The 16,262-nt window shown below is 43.4% G+C and overlaps 2 protein-coding genes across 6 annotated transcripts; both read right to left on the bottom strand.

Annotated features, from left to right (window-relative positions):
* Positions 1-49: 49 nt before the first annotated feature.
* Positions 50-6,581, bottom strand: LOC132871827 (uncharacterized). 5 transcript variants are annotated; one of them, XM_060906363.1, is made up of 6 exons: positions 5,578-6,581; positions 4,910-5,174; positions 1,540-1,668; positions 952-1,083; positions 742-856; positions 50-450 (listed from the first exon to the last, which is right to left on the bottom strand). In XM_060906363.1, the coding sequence occupies exons 2-6, from the start codon at positions 4,934-4,936 to the stop codon at positions 233-235; spliced, it is 621 nt and encodes a 206-aa protein (XP_060762346.1). In that variant the 5' UTR covers positions 4,937-5,174; positions 5,578-6,581; the 3' UTR covers positions 50-232. The 5 variants fall into 5 exon arrangements, with proteins under 5 accessions (XP_060762346.1, XP_060762345.1, XP_060762347.1 ...); XM_060906362.1 differs by lacking the exon at positions 5,578-6,581 and having other exon boundaries at positions 4,910-5,227; XM_060906364.1 differs by lacking the exons at positions 4,910-5,174; positions 5,578-6,581 and adding an exon at positions 2,089-2,847 and having other exon boundaries at positions 1,540-1,721.
* A 1,516-nt stretch (positions 6,582-8,097) lies between these two features.
* On the bottom strand, positions 8,098-14,509 carry LOC132871267 (dolichyl-diphosphooligosaccharide--protein glycosyltransferase subunit dad1-like). Its single transcript, XM_060905388.1, has 3 exons — positions 14,217-14,509; positions 13,903-14,071; positions 8,098-8,297 (listed from the first exon to the last, which is right to left on the bottom strand). Exons 1-2 carry the CDS (start codon positions 14,425-14,427, stop codon positions 13,941-13,943), a joined length of 342 nt encoding a protein of 113 aa, XP_060761371.1. The 5' UTR covers positions 14,428-14,509; the 3' UTR covers positions 8,098-8,297; positions 13,903-13,940.
* Positions 14,510-16,262: the final 1,753 nt, after the last annotated feature.

Below are 16,262 nucleotides of genomic sequence, written 5' to 3'. Positions count from 1 at the left end.
TCCACTTTTGTTACTTAAATAAATAAACATGCTGATGTTTTACAGTGCTTTTAATGTTTTTTTTCCCTTCTTCACTTTTTAGATGTTGACACACTTAACAGGCAGTGCTTCTACAAAGACAAAAACAGTCATTCCAAAGAACCTAAACCTTAAAAAAATTGAATGAAATTACATGAAAGGTTGCATATACTGTAGAAAGTCAATCAAAATAACTTTATGCCTGTGTCACTTGTTATATGAGCCCAAATCCAGTGTTGCTTGTTTTGATGCACGCCTCTAGGTCCTTTTGAAACTGCCTGAAATCAGTGTAATGAGTGGGAAGACGGAGTGTTTCAAAACAAGTTGCTGCTCTTGGGTACTTTGATGAAGTCATCGCGACAATGAGTTCATGGGGCAAGACCTCCCATCCAGTCCAAAAACGCAGCAGTTCTTTCCGGTCATTGCTGGATGCTGCAGGTGAAAGACCAGATGTCTGTTGACCATACTTTACAAAATGATGGATTCTTGAACAAACTGAAGTTGGGTGGTCTCTGTTTACATCCATGTCCAGTCATAATCAGTATTAGCTGCAGCATGTATATGGATGGTATAAGATACTAATACTAAGACACTTAATACTGATTATGAGTGGACATGGACGTAAACCGAGAACAGTCAGACATTAACTGACACAGCATGTTTACATGACAAAGTAAAATATAGAAAATATTCTTTAGACGTTACAAATAACTGGTCACCTACCATTCTCAATAAATTCACGAAGGTATCCTGTTATGCGACTTGTAGTTTCGACTGGACATTCATCTTCAGAGTCGTCATCTGTAGCACTGGGCCAGGTAATTACACGTAGAATGGCCTTGAAACATTTTCAGAAGGTTAGAGTTAGATCTGAGATCAACCACAGTTCCCCTTAAAGGCTATGCACTTGGCACTTAAGCATTTTTGTTTTACCTCTGAAGTCAATGAGGCATCCTTCTCCCTTGGAAAAATTAAGGGTACCACATCAGGTTTTTCTGTCATGAGATGAGTCTCTTTTAGACCCTTGCGCAGTTGCTTCACTTGTCTGGTGGTGCGTCCAATGACCTTTAAAAATGAGAAATGTTTTTATGTTAGGAATGCAGTGTCCTTGGTCCATGGATAACGTCTTGTATAAAATAAGGTTCCAGGAATTAGCTATCGACATGGCCATGAAACGGAACATCACTTAATAAATGCTGTTGCTAAATGTTGTGATTGTGAATAATTTTATTTTTTCCATTAAAAACCCATATGAAACACACATTTAAAATAGAATTGAAATCCTGAAAATTAATTTATATTTTATACATGTTAACAGGACTAATGTTGGTTAAAAATAAACTCGTTATCTGTTATGGCAGTCTTTTTATGTGGACAGATTTCTCCCCAAGGAACCCTAACGGGAAAAAATCTGTAATTGAGGCACAAGTGTTAAATGCCTAGACTAAGTGCACATTGAATCTTTTGCTCCATCTACAGTACTGCTCTCTAGTAATACAGTAACTGCAAAGTAAGACTCACAGAATGAGGAAGCATTTTTTCACATAACCATCTTTGGTTATTTTCAGTTACTCTGGGAAGGTCCCATGCAAAGGCCAAATTCTGAACACGCGCTTTCTCTTGTTCTGATAGCTCTGATGTTCCATCAAGCTGTAAAAACAGAAACAATGCAAGCATTGACCTGAAATGACCTGAAAAATGACCTGAAAAAAAAAAAGACATTCAGTCATTTTGTTGACTTAAGAAACCATTTTTTGCAGCTGTAGTATAGTCATTGATATTTCTATTCAATTCATGTGTTGAAGCACTGCAGCTCCCATTTTACTGACTGTGACAACTTTCACATGATGAAATATCAAGGGTGTAAATTTGAGTATTCAAAGTTCAGCTGAGTTAGTATCAGAAAAGCACAAGTCAAAAATACAAGGTCAGCAATTACCAATGCCACAAATATTACCACTGAGTATTACAAGATAGGGACAGGTGCATGTGCACAAAGTGGATGGTGTTTATTTCCTCCTCATTTGTTGAACAGTTTATTTTGGTTAATATGGTTTTCAAAGGTCAAACCTGGTCATTTCCTGATGAACTGTAGGCTGTTGCCCTGCAGTTAGGTTACTTTGCGGTTGAGATGTTCCCACAGGTTCATCTGGCAATTGCTGGACAATAGGTTGCAAGACAGACGCTACGTTCACACTGCAAGGCTTAATGCTCAATTCCGATTTTTTTGTGAAATCCGATTTTTTTGTGAGGTCGTTCACATTAACAAATATATGCGACTTGTATGTGATCCTCAGTATGAACGAAAAGCGACCTAAAAGTGTTTCGCATGCGCACTGCAGGATACGACGACGTCACACGCAGTGAGCATGGCCAGTGTTTACAGAAGTAAAACCGCCCGGTTGTGGTATGACTCATCCAATCTAGCTTGAATAGCTGCATCCCCCCAAATGGAAATCAGCTCCCTAACCTCTGCGTCCTTCCATTGAGAAGATTCAGAACCTTCACAGCCCGAAGCGTCCCTCGCATTGATGTCATGCGCAGGGGCGCAGATACGTTTTTTGAACTGGGGGGGACAAAGCTGCCAGCAAACCAACCCCAACCCCGATATGCCTGTCAAACTTGTTGTTAGTAACCATAGCAACCAAGCTCGAGCTCGCAACCTGTGCAGTCTGCACAGCTCAACCAACCGAATATCAGTCTTTGTTTTGTTTTATGTGAGTTGTTGCAACTATGTATACACTGCTGTGCACCTCAATAAACCGAATGGTAATTAGTCTTTTGATTTTTCCGTGAGGTTTGCCTTATGCAAAGAAAGAGAGCATAGACGTTTTTTCCTCCCTATAAGTGGGGGGGACCGAGCGAGGTGAATTTAAATCTGGGTGGGACGAGTCCCACCCTCTATCTGCGCCCGTGATTATACGCCATGTTGTTGTAACTTTTTTTGAGAGACCCGCCGCCTACTTCAGCGCAGAATAGTGACGTTTGTGGCTTGTTGATGATGTGTAAGTCGGATGAATGCGACCTGGCGGTTCAGACTGAAGTCGCATATGAAAAGAGTGGACAGGAATCGGAATTAGGACCACATATCCAAACGGCCTGGGTCGGATTTGAAAAAATCAGATCTGTGTCGTTCATATTGTCAATAAAAGATCGGATACAGGTCACATATGGGCGAAAAGATCGGATTTGAGTCACTTCAGCCTGCAGTTCTGTGCTGCATCCCGTATATTGACCTGTTTGGAAAAGAAACGTGAAAAACGTAATGACTGACGGAATTTAAATGTTTCCACATACTTAGGCTACGTTCACACTGCAGGCTGAAGTGACTCAAATCCGATCTTTTCGCCCATATGTGACCTGTATCCGATCTTTTATTGACAATATGAACGACACAGATCCGATTTTTTCAAATCCGACCCAGGCCGTTTGGATATGTGGTGCTAATTCCGATTCCTATCCGCTCTTTTCATATGCGACTTCAGTCTGAACCGCCAGGTCGCATTCATCCGACTTACACGTCATCAACAAGCCACAAACGTCACTATTCTGCGCTGAAGTAGGCGGCGGGTCTCTCAAAAAAGTTACAACAACATGGCGCATAATCACGGGCGCAGATAGAGGGTGGGACTCGTCATATTTAAATTCACCTCGTTCGGTCCCCCCTACTTATAGGGAGGAAAAAACGTCTATGCTGTCTTTCTTTGCATAAGGCAAACCTCACGGAAAAATCAAAAGACTAATTACCATTCGGTTTATTGAGGTGCACGGCAGTGTATACATAGTTGCAACAACTCACATAAAACAAAACAAAGACTGATATTCGGTTGGTTGAGCTGCGCAGACTGCACAGGTTGCGAGCTCGAGCTTGGTTGCTATGGTTACTAACAACAAGTTTGACAGGCATATCGGGGTTGGGGTTGGTTTGCTGGCAGCTTTGTCCCCCCCAGTTTTTTGTCCCCCCCAGTTCAAAAAACGTATCTGCGCCCCTGCGCATGACATCAATGCGAGGGACGCTTCGGGCTGTGAAGGTTCTGAATCTTCTCAATGGAAGGACGCAGAGGTTAGGGAGCTGATTTCCATTTGGGGGGATGCAGCTATTCAAGCTAGATTGGATGAGTCATACCACAACCGGGCGGTTTTACTTCCGTAAACACTGGCCATGCTCACTGCGTGTGACGTCGTCGTATCCTGCAGTGCGCATGCGGAACACTTTTAGGTCGCTTTTCGTTCATACTGAGGATCACATACAAGTCGCATATATTTGTTAATGTGAACGACCTCACAAAAAAATCGGATTTCACAAAAAAATCGGAATTGAGCATTAAGCCTTGCAGTGTGAACGTAGCGTTAAACTTTCACTTGCTCCCGTATGCCTATACACATTACAACATTCACTGCATTTTTAAAGGGTGCCGCGAAACAAGATATTTTAGGCCGCAAAAATCACAAAAAGGCCAACGCAATCCTGGAGGGACTGATTAGCTAACTTGGATATTCGCAATCTAATGTTGCCCATCGACATATGTGGGAATCGTCACGATGCTCCTGATGGTCAGCTCGCCACTGCTGTGAAACGTTAGCCTACTACACGTATGTTACAAGCACAATTATATACAGTTAGCTAACGTAGCTTCTCAGGATAACTACCTATACTCTTCAAGCTGTATCGCTCGCACATTTGCTCTATGAGGATAATTTCGCTAACTGTAAATGTTACTACACGTGTATTACAATATAGTTAGCCAACTTAGCCTGTCAAGATAGCCTAATTACCTCATTCTTCAAGGCTGCTTTTACGTGCACATTACCTCAAATAGGATAATTTCACTAACCGTGTATATTACAGAGTTAGTTAACTATAAGACATTTAAACCATAATGTTACTTACACGTTGTTGAACACCTCTTCCCTCCATGCTTTCGTGGCGCCGTGGCGCAGACCAAGATTCATGGCCACAGAGCCGTTTATTGAGATATTATCCCTATATACGACTTTGCATGGCCAATAACCACACTGCCACCTCCTGGACAAAAGTGGTAGAACAGGCATTCCTGGTCTCTGCGCGCAAATCGTTTCCTTCAAATCTCCATCCGAGTGAATCGTGCCAAAAATCACGTGAGAAGGATGACGCAACTGAGCGAGCAAATAGGAACCTCATCTCATCTCATCTCATCTCATCTCATTATCTCTAGCCGCTTTATCCTTCTACAGGGTCGCAGGCAAGCTGGAGCCTATCCCAGCTGACTACGGGCGAAAGGCGGGGTACACCCTGGACAAGTCGCCAGGTCATCACAGGGCTGACACATAGACACAGACAACCATTCACACTCACATTCACACCTACGGTCAATTTAGAGTCACCAGTTAACCTAACCTGCATGTCTTTGGACTGTGGGGGAAACCGGAGCACCCGGAGGAAACCCACGCGGACACGGGGAGAACATGCAAACTCCACACAGAAAGGCCCTCGCCGGCCACGGGGCTCGAACCCAGACCTTCTTGCTGTGAGGCGACAGCGCTAACCACTACACCACCGTGCCGCCCCCAAATAGGAACCTGCACATGCAAATCCTGTTGTGCAGCTTTGCAGATCTGAAGTTACAAGTGCAAATTCGAAGATGCGCTTTCACAAGTTGTGAAATATGCTTGGCAGTTTGCTTTTTGCAGATGTGTGGATCTGAAGTTACACTTACAAACTCTGAGATGCGCATTCACAAGTTGCGAATTACGGGTTTTACAAGTGCAAATCATAGTCTGCTCTTCTTCGGATATATGGCACTATCCTACCTTCATAGGGGGCTCCAGCTTGCCTGCGACCCTGTAGAACAGGATAAAGCGGCTAGAGATAATGAGATGAGATTATCTTCCATCCTTTTGATGCATGACATGGTATGCTGTCAGAGTTTTGTGCTGAAACAAAGTTGGGATCGCGTCTGGCTTCAGCTGTCGTTTCTGCCTCGTGTCTCACTTCTTCCCAGTGATTTTTTTTTCATACAAGTCCTCCACAAATCCACAATCTTCTATAAAATGCTCACTGCACAATTTGCTCCCTTTTCCAGGAGTAAAGTTTTCTCACTTTACCTTATGAAGCCACTCGGCTAAACGTTTTGGATCCAGGACGGAATGAAGACGACGTGTGGAATCCTACGTCACACAGCACCACCCTCATTTTCATCTCCTAATACATCCATCCATGTACGTGGCTAATCCAGTACGGCCACACCCGGGGAAATGACACAATGGACTGATGTTACAACTTTAACATGTTTTCTTCAAGCCAAAGTCCGCTTAATTTTTTTCCATCTAGGACATCTTGTATTAATGTATAACGATGACATTTCATAACCCTATAATTTCAAAATGTCCTGGTTAATCGCTTTAAGACTTTGGACTACTTGTGGCATTGTAGGGTTCCTTGTACAATAAATGTCAATGTAATATGATTTCCGACTGCAGTCAGAGCTGCCATTACAGAAAATTAACCAACATCTTTTGACCAGTCAGTTCAACACACAAAGCTACATACACCAAAACATTTACAGTGGTGCTTGAAAGTTTGTGAACCCTTTAGAATTTTCTATATTTCTGCATAAATATGACCTAAAGCATCATCAGATTTTCACACAAGTCCTAAAAGTAGATAAAGAGAACCTAGTTAAACAAATAAGACAAAAATATTATACTTGGTCATTTATTTATTGAGGAAAATGATCCAATATTACAGATCTGTGAGTGGCAAAAGTATGTGAACCTTTGCTTTCAGTATCTGGTGTGACCCCCTTGTGCAGCAATAACTGCAATTAAACATTTCCGGTAACTGTTGATCAGTCCTGCACACTGGCTTGGAGGAATTTTAGCCCATTCCTCCGTACAGAACAGCTTCAACTCTGAGATGTTGGTGAGTTTCCTTACATGAACTGCTCACTTCAGGTCCTTCCACAACATTTCGATTAGATTAAGGTCAAGACTTTGACTTGGCCATTCCAAAACATTAACTTTATTCTTCTTTAACCATTCTTTGGTAGAATTACTTGTGTGCTTAGGGTCGTTGTCTTCCTGCATGACCCACCCTGAGATTCAGTTCATGGACAGATGTCCTGACATTTTCCTTTAGAATTCTCTGGCATAATTCAGAATTCCTTGTTCCATCAATGATGACAAGCCGTCCTGGCCCAGATGCAGCAAAACAGGCCCAAACCGTGATACTACCACCACCATGTTTCACAAAAAAGTACCATTTTGGTCTCATCCGTCCACAGAACATTTTTCCAATAGCCTTCTGGCTTGTCCACGTGATCTTTAGCAAACTGCAGACGAGCAGCAATGTTCTTTTTGGAGAGCAGTGGCTTTCTCCTTGCAACCCTGCCATGCCACACCATTGTTGTTCAGTGTTCTCCTGATGGTGGACTCATGAACATTAACATTAGCCAATGTGAGAGAGGCCTTCAGTTGCTTAGAAGTTACCCTGGGGTCCTTTGTGACCTCACCGACTATTACACACCTTGCTCTTGGAGTGATCTTTGTTGGTCGACCACTCCTGGGGAGGGTAACAATGGTCTTGAATTTCTTCCATTTGTACACAATCTGTCTGACTGTTGATTGGTGGAGTCCAAACTCTTTAGAGATGGTTTTGTAACCTTTTCCAGCCTGATGAGCATCAACAATGCTTTTTCTGAGATTCTCAGAAATCTCCTTTGTTCGTGCCATGATACACTTCCACAAACATGTGTTGTGAAGATCAGACTTTGATAGATCCCTGTTCTTTAAATAAAACAGGGTGCCCACTCACACCTGATTGATTGAAAAGACCTGACTCTAATTTTACCTTCAAATTAACTGCTAATCTTAGAGGTTCACATACTTTTGCCACTCACAGATATGTAATATTGGATCATTTTCCTCAATAAATAAATGACCAAGTATAATATTTTTGTCTCATTTGTTTAACTGGGTTCTCTTTATCTACTTTTAGGACTTGTGTGAAAATCTGATGATGTTTTAGGTCATATTTATGCAGAAATATAGAAAATTCTAAAGGGTTCACAAACTTACAAGCACCACTGTAAAGATGACTCGTGGTTTTATTATCCCTTTATTCCTCATTTAGTCATTGTAAACAGCTTTTTAAAAAAGGTAGAAAACTGTATTCCTGAGATGAACAAGCACAGAACAGTAACAACAACAATATTAAACATTAAAATGTGCATTTTCATGGCTTGAGGTGTCACTTGTAGACAGCTGTTGGTCAGTAAGGCCTCCAAATTTCATCTCCACACCTGGAACAGATAATCAGCTTCAGGTTAGTTAGAACAGGGTTGTTGTTTTTTTTTTCTCCCCCCAATTGCTGCTTTTCTTGCTTACTATTTCTCATCTCATTATCTGTAGCCGCTTTATCCTTCTACAGGGTCGCAGGCAAGCTGGAGCCTATCCCAGCTGACTATGGGCGAAAGGCGGGGTACACCCTGGACAAGTCGCCAGGTCATCACAGGGCTGACACATAGACACAGACAACCATTCACACTCGCATTCACACCTACGGTCAATTTAGAGTCACCAGTTAACCTAACCTGCATGTCTTTGGACTGTGGGGGAAACCCACGCGGACACGGGGAGAGCATGCAAACTCCGCACAGAGGGGCCCTCGCCGGCCCCGGGGCTCGAACCCAGGACCTTCTTGCTGTGAGGCGACAGCGCTAACCACTACACCACCGTGCCGCCCTGCTTACTATTTGTTAGGTTCAAATAAATCAAACGATTTTTTTATACAACAACAATACAAGACCAAGTACATTGGAGTAAAAAAAAAAAAAAACAGTGAGGAGGAAAAGAGTAAAAGACAGTGATGAAATATACTGTATTCTCGTGTTTGACTCCTGTTCAGAGAGAGTCAGCAGAACATCTTGACTTCAATCTATTAGCATTACAAATTCCCAGCTCGTGGTTTTGTAGGATTCTCCCCCACCTTCAACACGAAAGATACATTTATTAAAAGAGATTTTTTTTTTAATCACTGCAAAACTTATTGTTTATCTATCAACTAGACTATCCATGTTATTATATATGCACAAAATGTATTTGGAGGTTTTTTTTGTTACTTCGCCCGGGACGGAGTCCACCAGCAGGCGAGGTTTTGTTTTCGGTCGGGTTTCTTTGTTTCTTTTGTTAACAATATTACAGGAAAACGACTGGATCAATCTTCATGAAACTTTCAGGATAGATGGGCATTGGTCTCAAATAGAACCTCCAACATTTTGAGGGTCATCTGGTCAAGGTCACCAAAAAGGTCAAAATCGTTTTTGATGTGGCTACTGCCTCATATTAGAGGCGCTAACCATTACATCACTGTGCTGTAAGAATGTAAGAGTGTAACAGTCGCGCACTGTGCATGCACATGCATGTGTTCCGATTAAAATGGCCGGTGAGCAAACAATTCAGTTCACCATTTGAAATAAATGGACTACTCGAAAGAAATCACTTTCAGACATGTTTATGCTTATTACAGAGGGAAAGCGCGTTCCACTGAGCTCTAGCGCCGAGCCATTTCTGGGAAATAAGAGTTTGGGTCATGGCGACAGCGTGTGTATGTCAGCCTCAGTTCGGAGGTTTACTTGGTATATTTTACTTCTGTGATTTTTAAATTGTTCATGTTTGGATTACGCTTCATTTTTGTGGCTACTGACTCCGAGTAAATATATATATGCTATATTTACTGCATGAACGTGGTATTAGAAAACAATTTTATTTATAAGCAGTAGCCACGGCGGCACGGTGGTGTAGTGGTTAGCGCTGTTGCCTCACAGCAAGAAGGTCCGGGTTCGAGCCCCATGGCCGGCGAGGGCCTTTCTGTGCGGAGTTTGCATGTTGTCCGCGTGGGTTTCCTCTGGGTGCTCCGGTTTCCCCCACAGTCCAAAGACATGCAGGTTAGGTTAACTGGTGACTCTAAATTGACCGTAGGTGTGAATGTAAGTGTGAATGGTTGTCTGTGTCTATGTGTCAGCCCTGTGATGACCTGGCGACTTGTCCAGGGTGTACCCCGCCTTTCGCCCGTAGTCAGCTGGGATAGGCTCCAGCTTGCCTGCGACCCTGTAGAACAGGATAAAGCGGCTAGAGATAATGAGATGAGATGAGCAGTAGCCACATGTACCCATAGGGTACCTATTTTTTTTCGCGATATCTTCCTTCATATTCATCATAAGTGCTACCGGGTGAGGTTTGTTTTGCCTGGCAACACTTGTTTTGCTTTTAATATGGGCTGAGTATCTCAAGCATCATTGCACAAAATCATCTTGAATTACAGTGATTTTCAGGAAACAGTTATATACATATATCACTAAAAAGACAGATCACTGAATACATAACCTGTAAAACCACTTCCTTTTTTACTTTTCGGATCAGGCAAGCCATAAATCATCAAAGTTTATCCAAGTAGGTTCACACCAGTCAAAAGACCAATAAGAACAGACTGATGCTGATTAGCAAGAGTATACAGTATCCACTCAGTAGCTATTCCATCAGTTAAACGCATCATAAGTCACTTTTTTCAATTAGGATTGTTCTTAAAATGTATTCAAAATATTTTTTATAAACATAGCAGTTTCAGGTTGTCGTTCCAACCAAGCAAGTCAGGTGTCGTATCTGATTCTAGCAGTTTCAATTCATCTTGGCCCTCTATAGCGGTGTTCACACGGCACATATTTGCATCGATGCTGCACCGATGTATTTTGTTGCGATCAAGGCCGGATTAACTATATGGGCCTGCGGCACAGTGCCCAGGGGCACTAACCACTCACAGCCAGTGGGGGGGCACCACATGACAGAAACTTTAAAAAATATTTTTCCTGAATGTTTGTACACTTAAAATGGTTATACACTTGACATTGTTAAATAGTCATATATAATTCATTATGAACACTAATTTCATAAGAACAACAACAATAATCATAATTCTGAGCAAGAGTGGCCTATGTGACCATTAACCCCCCTTTCCTCAACCTGTCAGTTGAGCCAGTCCACCTACGGTGAAATGTATCAATTTTTTAAAAACCGCGGTAGAAATGAAAAATGAACAGACATCAATTGAGTGGTTGTGCGAAGAGAAAATTTAAAAAAGAGAGACTCCAGGCGAGGCGGCACGGTGGTGTAGTGGTTAGCGCTGTCGCCTCACAGCAAGAAGGTCCTGGGTTCGAGCCCCATGGCCGGCGAGGGCCTTTCTGTGCGGAGTTTGCATGTTCTCCCCGTGTCCGCGTGGGTTTCCTCCGGGTGCTCCGGTTTCCCCCACAGTCCAAAGACATGCAGGTTAGGTTAACTGGTGACTCTAAATTGACCGTAGGTGTGAATGTGAGTGTGAATGGTTGTCTGTGTCTATGTGTCAGCCCTGTGATGACCTGGCGACTTGTCCAGGGTGTACCCTGCCTTTCGCCCATAGTCAGCTGGGATAGGCTCCAGCTTGCCTGCGACCCTGTAGAACAGGATAAAGCGGCTAGAGATAATGAGATGAGATGAGACTCCAGGCGTGTAGCTGCAATTAAAAATGTTCCAGTGTTAGATCGGTTTTTTTTTTATAAAAACATCGACAACTGCTGTCACTACCAGCGCTGAAGCCGAAGCTAGTGAAATCAGCGATGCTAGTGAGGGAGATGGCCCTGCTTGAGACATTTCAATATGGATAGAATAGAGTATGGATGCTTTGAAGGTTTTTATTGAGACATACAAATATATGCTGCTCATTTTTGAATAAGACATTTCAGTATGCCTACATGCATATCGTTGGTTGTTTTCAGTGAATTTGATGGGCTGATGTAGCCTACTTAATACATTGTGATTGAGGAAGAATGACCTTGTTTATGTATACTATTGTTTATGTATATGCTACTATTTTTGACAGCAAAGGGCAAGGTTTGTGAGTGTGTGCAGGAGGTTACTGAATGCGTGCGCGCAGGGTGGTGGTGGTGGGGGCACTTGAGGTATAGTGCCCAGGGGCACCGCATTGGCTTAATACAGCACTGGTTGCGATATATCTTACACCAGTGTAAATTTTGTGGAGCGTTCACATGTCACAAACCTGCTTACTAGAGAGAAGCGTGTTGGCACCGGTGCAGCCCCACTTGCGTTCACACGGCAGTTTTTGCGACCGTGCTATACGATAGTAATAATGCGGAAATGAAATATGCGCATGCGTGAAAATGTACTTCCTTTTCCCGGTTGTCATGGCATCACCAAGCACCAGGAAAACAACGTGGATGAAGATACGCAGTTCTGTTGTTGTTGATATTCGCCATTTTGGAAGCGCAAAATACCAGGATGCAAATTAAGGCCCGGTCCCACTGGCCGATGGACACAAAACGTATGCAAAAAGGACACAGTGGACGAGCAAAATTTCGGGGGTGGCTCTATCCGTTTTCATCCGCTCCAGAAATGGACAAAATTGGCGAAAACAGAACGGAAAAGAACGGACGTGGGTAGTATATAGCGGGGATGTTAAACGCATGTTCATAGGAAGCCTAGCGGATGGAAGTGGATGACAGCTCCGAAGGGGTTACCGGTGATAACTGAGAAGCGGACGCATAGCAGAAAGAGCGGATGCATAGCAGATGAAGGGGCTGCATCACGTACGCCTAACGGAAACAAAGGGGATGTTGCGCGGATGTATATCGGATGCAGACCGTTCACTGCGCTAGGTGTCCTTCTACATACTCTAGACATACTCCAGACATCCTAAATATACGAGATACATCCCAGATATAAACGCTTTGTCCGTTTTGAATACTTTATATACGAGATGCATACGCTTACATCCTTTCTATTTCCGTGCTACTAACGATGAATAGACGTTTCATGTACCTTATCTTTCCTCCCTCTTTCCGTTTTCAGCTGCAGCGGATGTGAGTTGCGAGGATGCCCAGAGGATGCAGAGAGGATACAGCAGACGTTTAACGGATGATAACGGACATAGAACGTTTGTTGCTCGTATATGTCGCGGATTTACATCGTACACGGCGGAAAGTTCATCCGTTCTAAAAGTTTTGTGCAGCTCAAAACTTTTTGCGCGGATGACATCACAGTGGACGGATGCTCGATGGATAGAGCGTATGAAGCACGTATGCAATGAGTACACAACGGATGCATAGCGTTTTCCAACAGATGGCAAAGATTTTTTTACGTTTTACATCCTCTTTGCATCCATAAGTGCAGTGGGACCGGGTCTTAATGCAATGCCCGTATGTAATCAACTCTCCTCACGCGTAGCGAGTCTACCCCTGTAGCGTTCAGACGTCCCATTTTATATCGGTGCTGCCCAGCAAACTAGCATTTACTCCGGAGTAAATTTCTTAAACCACCTCCCGAGCAGGGTTAGATTTGCACCGGTTTAAGCAGCTTTCAGGGGCTACACCGGTATAACTTTGTACCGTGTGAACACTTTACCGGGGCAGCCCCGGTGCTACACCGGAGTAAAAGTTGACGTGTGAACACCCCTTATGCTGAGCTAATAATCCAGGGGACGGAGCCAGGTCTGATTTGAAATCCTCCCATCCGCAAAACCCATAACCTTTAACCCAGACAGCACTCTAGAATATGAAACAACACATTTTCAGTGAAACACAGCAGGTTGTGTCCACCCTCTTGGGCTAATGGCTCGGCCCCACCCCCTTGGGCTAATAGCTCGGCCCCACCCAGGTGGATCGGTCTGAGGAGCTGGAGAAGGTCTGGGACCAGCCCTTGGATTTGTGGCTTGACTCCTCCCAGGCAGGAGGAGCTGGATCAGTTCCAACTCCACCCCCGGTTGGAATTTAAACCTGCAGAGCCGGCCTGGATGGTTAACGCACACACTACAGTCAGTAAGCGTATATAGATGCACATTGCATCTTGATCACAGCTATATACCTGCAAAAAGTAGCACCAGGTGAGAAGGTGATCTTCATTCAGCCAATATAATTGACCACCACGAGATGGAGGATGGTGTGTGCAAACAGGAAGTCAGCAAATGCCCTTTCCGGTGATACAAGCACAAAGTGTCTCTTATTCTGTGGATTGACCTGGATGCGCAGGCATACTATAAGGAAGAGGAAGAGAAATATGAAGTATAAACAACAAGAAAAACACTTGGTTAGGTTCGACTGATCTGATTGTAATTGATTTATCTTGATTTTTTAAAAAAAGTTAACATTTTTACAGACCAGTACACCCACTGAACTCACCTGCAAGAATAAACGATCCAACACAGGAAATGAAGCCTGACAGAAAGCTGTTGAATGGGAAGGTCCCTACCAGCAAGCAATACAGGAACTCGAAAGCTCCTGTCAGTAACACGTACAGCAAATACGCATCTATTACTTTGAGTTTATTCGGTGTACCAGTCGTGTATTCACTCAAAAACCGCCACAAAACCGAAAACACAGAAAGGGCCATTGTTTCTCTGTCGAAACAGCTGCTTAAAACTTACTCCAGGTAGAGTGTCAGGTAAATGAGTGGCTGTGTACCAAACAATAACGTACTTCCTATCCTTGTGCACTACTTAGGGTGTGACATGAAGGGCTTCTACGCTGTCTGTACTACACTATCTGTTAAGAACATTCAGGACTCAGCCTAGTGTTTCAGCCAATGGTGTTTAGAGCACTGAGCTCTCTATAGAATCTGGACCACCATCTTACCACTCGCATCACATGTATTTGGCTTATGTGTTAAACCGTCGTATCTGATCAAATTTGCGCCAAGAAAAGTATCTCCTGACTCCCCCCCCCCATTACCGCCTCTTATTTTCTCACCTTTACCCCCATTCCTTACATATCTTTATAGTGCTCCCCTTCACTGTTATTGTTTTTTTTTCTTTTCCAGTTCAGTCTCTGATCATATATATATATTTTTTGAACGGGTCTTTTACTAGCAGCACGGTGGTGTAGTGGTTAGCACTGTCACCTCACAGCAAGAAGGTCCTGGGTTCGAGCCCAGGGGCCGACGAGGGCCTTTCTGTGTGGAGTTTGCATGTTCTCCCCGTGTCTATGTGGGTTTCCTCCGGGTGCTCCGGTTTCCCCCACAGTCCAAAGACATGCAGGTTAGGTTAATTGGTGGCTCTAAATTGACTGTAGATGTGAATGGTTGGTTGTGTCACCCCTGTGATGGATGACCTGGCGACTTGTCCAAGGTGTACCCTGCCTCTCGCCCATAGTCAGCTGGGATGGGCTCCAGGTTGCCTGTGACCCTGTACAGGATCAGCGGCTACAGATAATAGATGGACTTTTACTCCTATAATTATTTCAACAGAGATTTCAGTTTTTCTTTTATATGGTGTATGTTTCTCTTTTGTATATTTCTATCTATCTATTATACCAACACACAGGCTGTACGATACTTCCTTTCTGTTTCAGACAGTTGTTGAAACAGGATTAGTTTCTCATGTTATTTGCCATTTTCACTTCATTCTCACAGTCATGTCTTAACAGTATTGGTCACGTAATTCACTGTGGGCGGCACGGTGGTGTAGTGGTTAGCGCTGTCGCATCACAGCAAGAAGGTCCGGGTTCGAGCCCAGCAGCCGGTGAGGGCCTTTCTGTGCGGAGTTTGCATGTTCTCCCCGTGTCTGCGTGGGTTTCCTCCGGGTGCTCCGGTTTCCCCCACAGTCCAAAGACATGCAGGTTAGGTTAACTGGTGACTCTAAATTGACCGTAGGTGTGAATGTGAGTGTGAATGGTTGTCTGTGTGTCAGCCCTGTGATGACCTGGCGACTTGTCCAGGGTGTACCCCGCCTTTCACCCGTAGTCAGCTGGGATAGGCTCCAGCTTGCCTGCAACCCTGTACAGGATAAGCGGATTACTGATAATGGATGGATGGATAATCAATAAATACTGTTAAGACATGACTGTGAGAATGAAATAACATGAGAAAATAATCCTGTTTCAACAACTGTCCAAAACAGAAAGGAAGTTTCATACAGCCTTTGTGTTGGTATGTTTAATTAATATCGATAGGAAGGAAGAACTACATAAAAGAAAAAGATACACTGTATAAGAGAAAATCTGAAATAATATACCTAAAAATAATTATAGTAGTAAAAGAGCCGTTAAAAAAATGATCAGAGACTGGACTGGAAAAAAAACCAACAATAACAGTGAAGGGGAGAAAAAGAAAGATATGTAAGGAATGGGGTAAAGGTGAGAAAATAACAGGAAGTAATGAAAGGGGGGAAAGTCTAACACAGTTTAACACACAAGCCAAATACACGCGATGCGAGTGGTAAGATGGCGGCC

The sequence above is a fragment of the Neoarius graeffei genome, chromosome 23 (assembly GCF_027579695.1).
Source record: "Neoarius graeffei isolate fNeoGra1 chromosome 23, fNeoGra1.pri, whole genome shotgun sequence".
Classification (NCBI taxonomy): domain Eukaryota; kingdom Metazoa; phylum Chordata; class Actinopteri; order Siluriformes; family Ariidae; genus Neoarius; species Neoarius graeffei.
The sequence above is the reverse complement of the archived record's forward strand: the minus strand, read 5'-3'. Positions and strand labels throughout refer to the sequence as shown.

What these genes read in the sequence shown, in the direction of transcription:
- LOC132871267 (XM_060905388.1), bottom strand. Translation starts at nt 14,427, where the DNA reads ATGGCCCTTTCTGTGTTTTCGGTTTTGTGGCGGTTTTTGAGTGAATAC. An exon ending in TGGATCGTTTATTCTTGCAG is followed by an intron (nt 14,072 to 14,216) that starts GTGAGTTCAGTG and finishes TCTTCCTTATAG; the next exon opens with TATGCCTGCGCATCCAGGTC.
- LOC132871827 (XM_060906361.1), bottom strand. Translation starts at nt 1,740, where the DNA reads ATGTCTTTTTTTTTTTCAGGTCATTTTTCAGGTCATTTCAGGTCAATG. An exon ending in ATGCCTCATTGACTTCAGAG is followed by an intron (nt 857 to 951) that starts GTAAAACAAAAA and finishes AAATGTTTCAAG; the next exon opens with GCCATTCTACGTGTAATTAC. An exon ending in TCGTGAATTTATTGAGAATG is followed by an intron (nt 451 to 741) that starts GTAGGTGACCAG and finishes TTTCACCTGCAG; the next exon opens with CATCCAGCAATGACCGGAAA.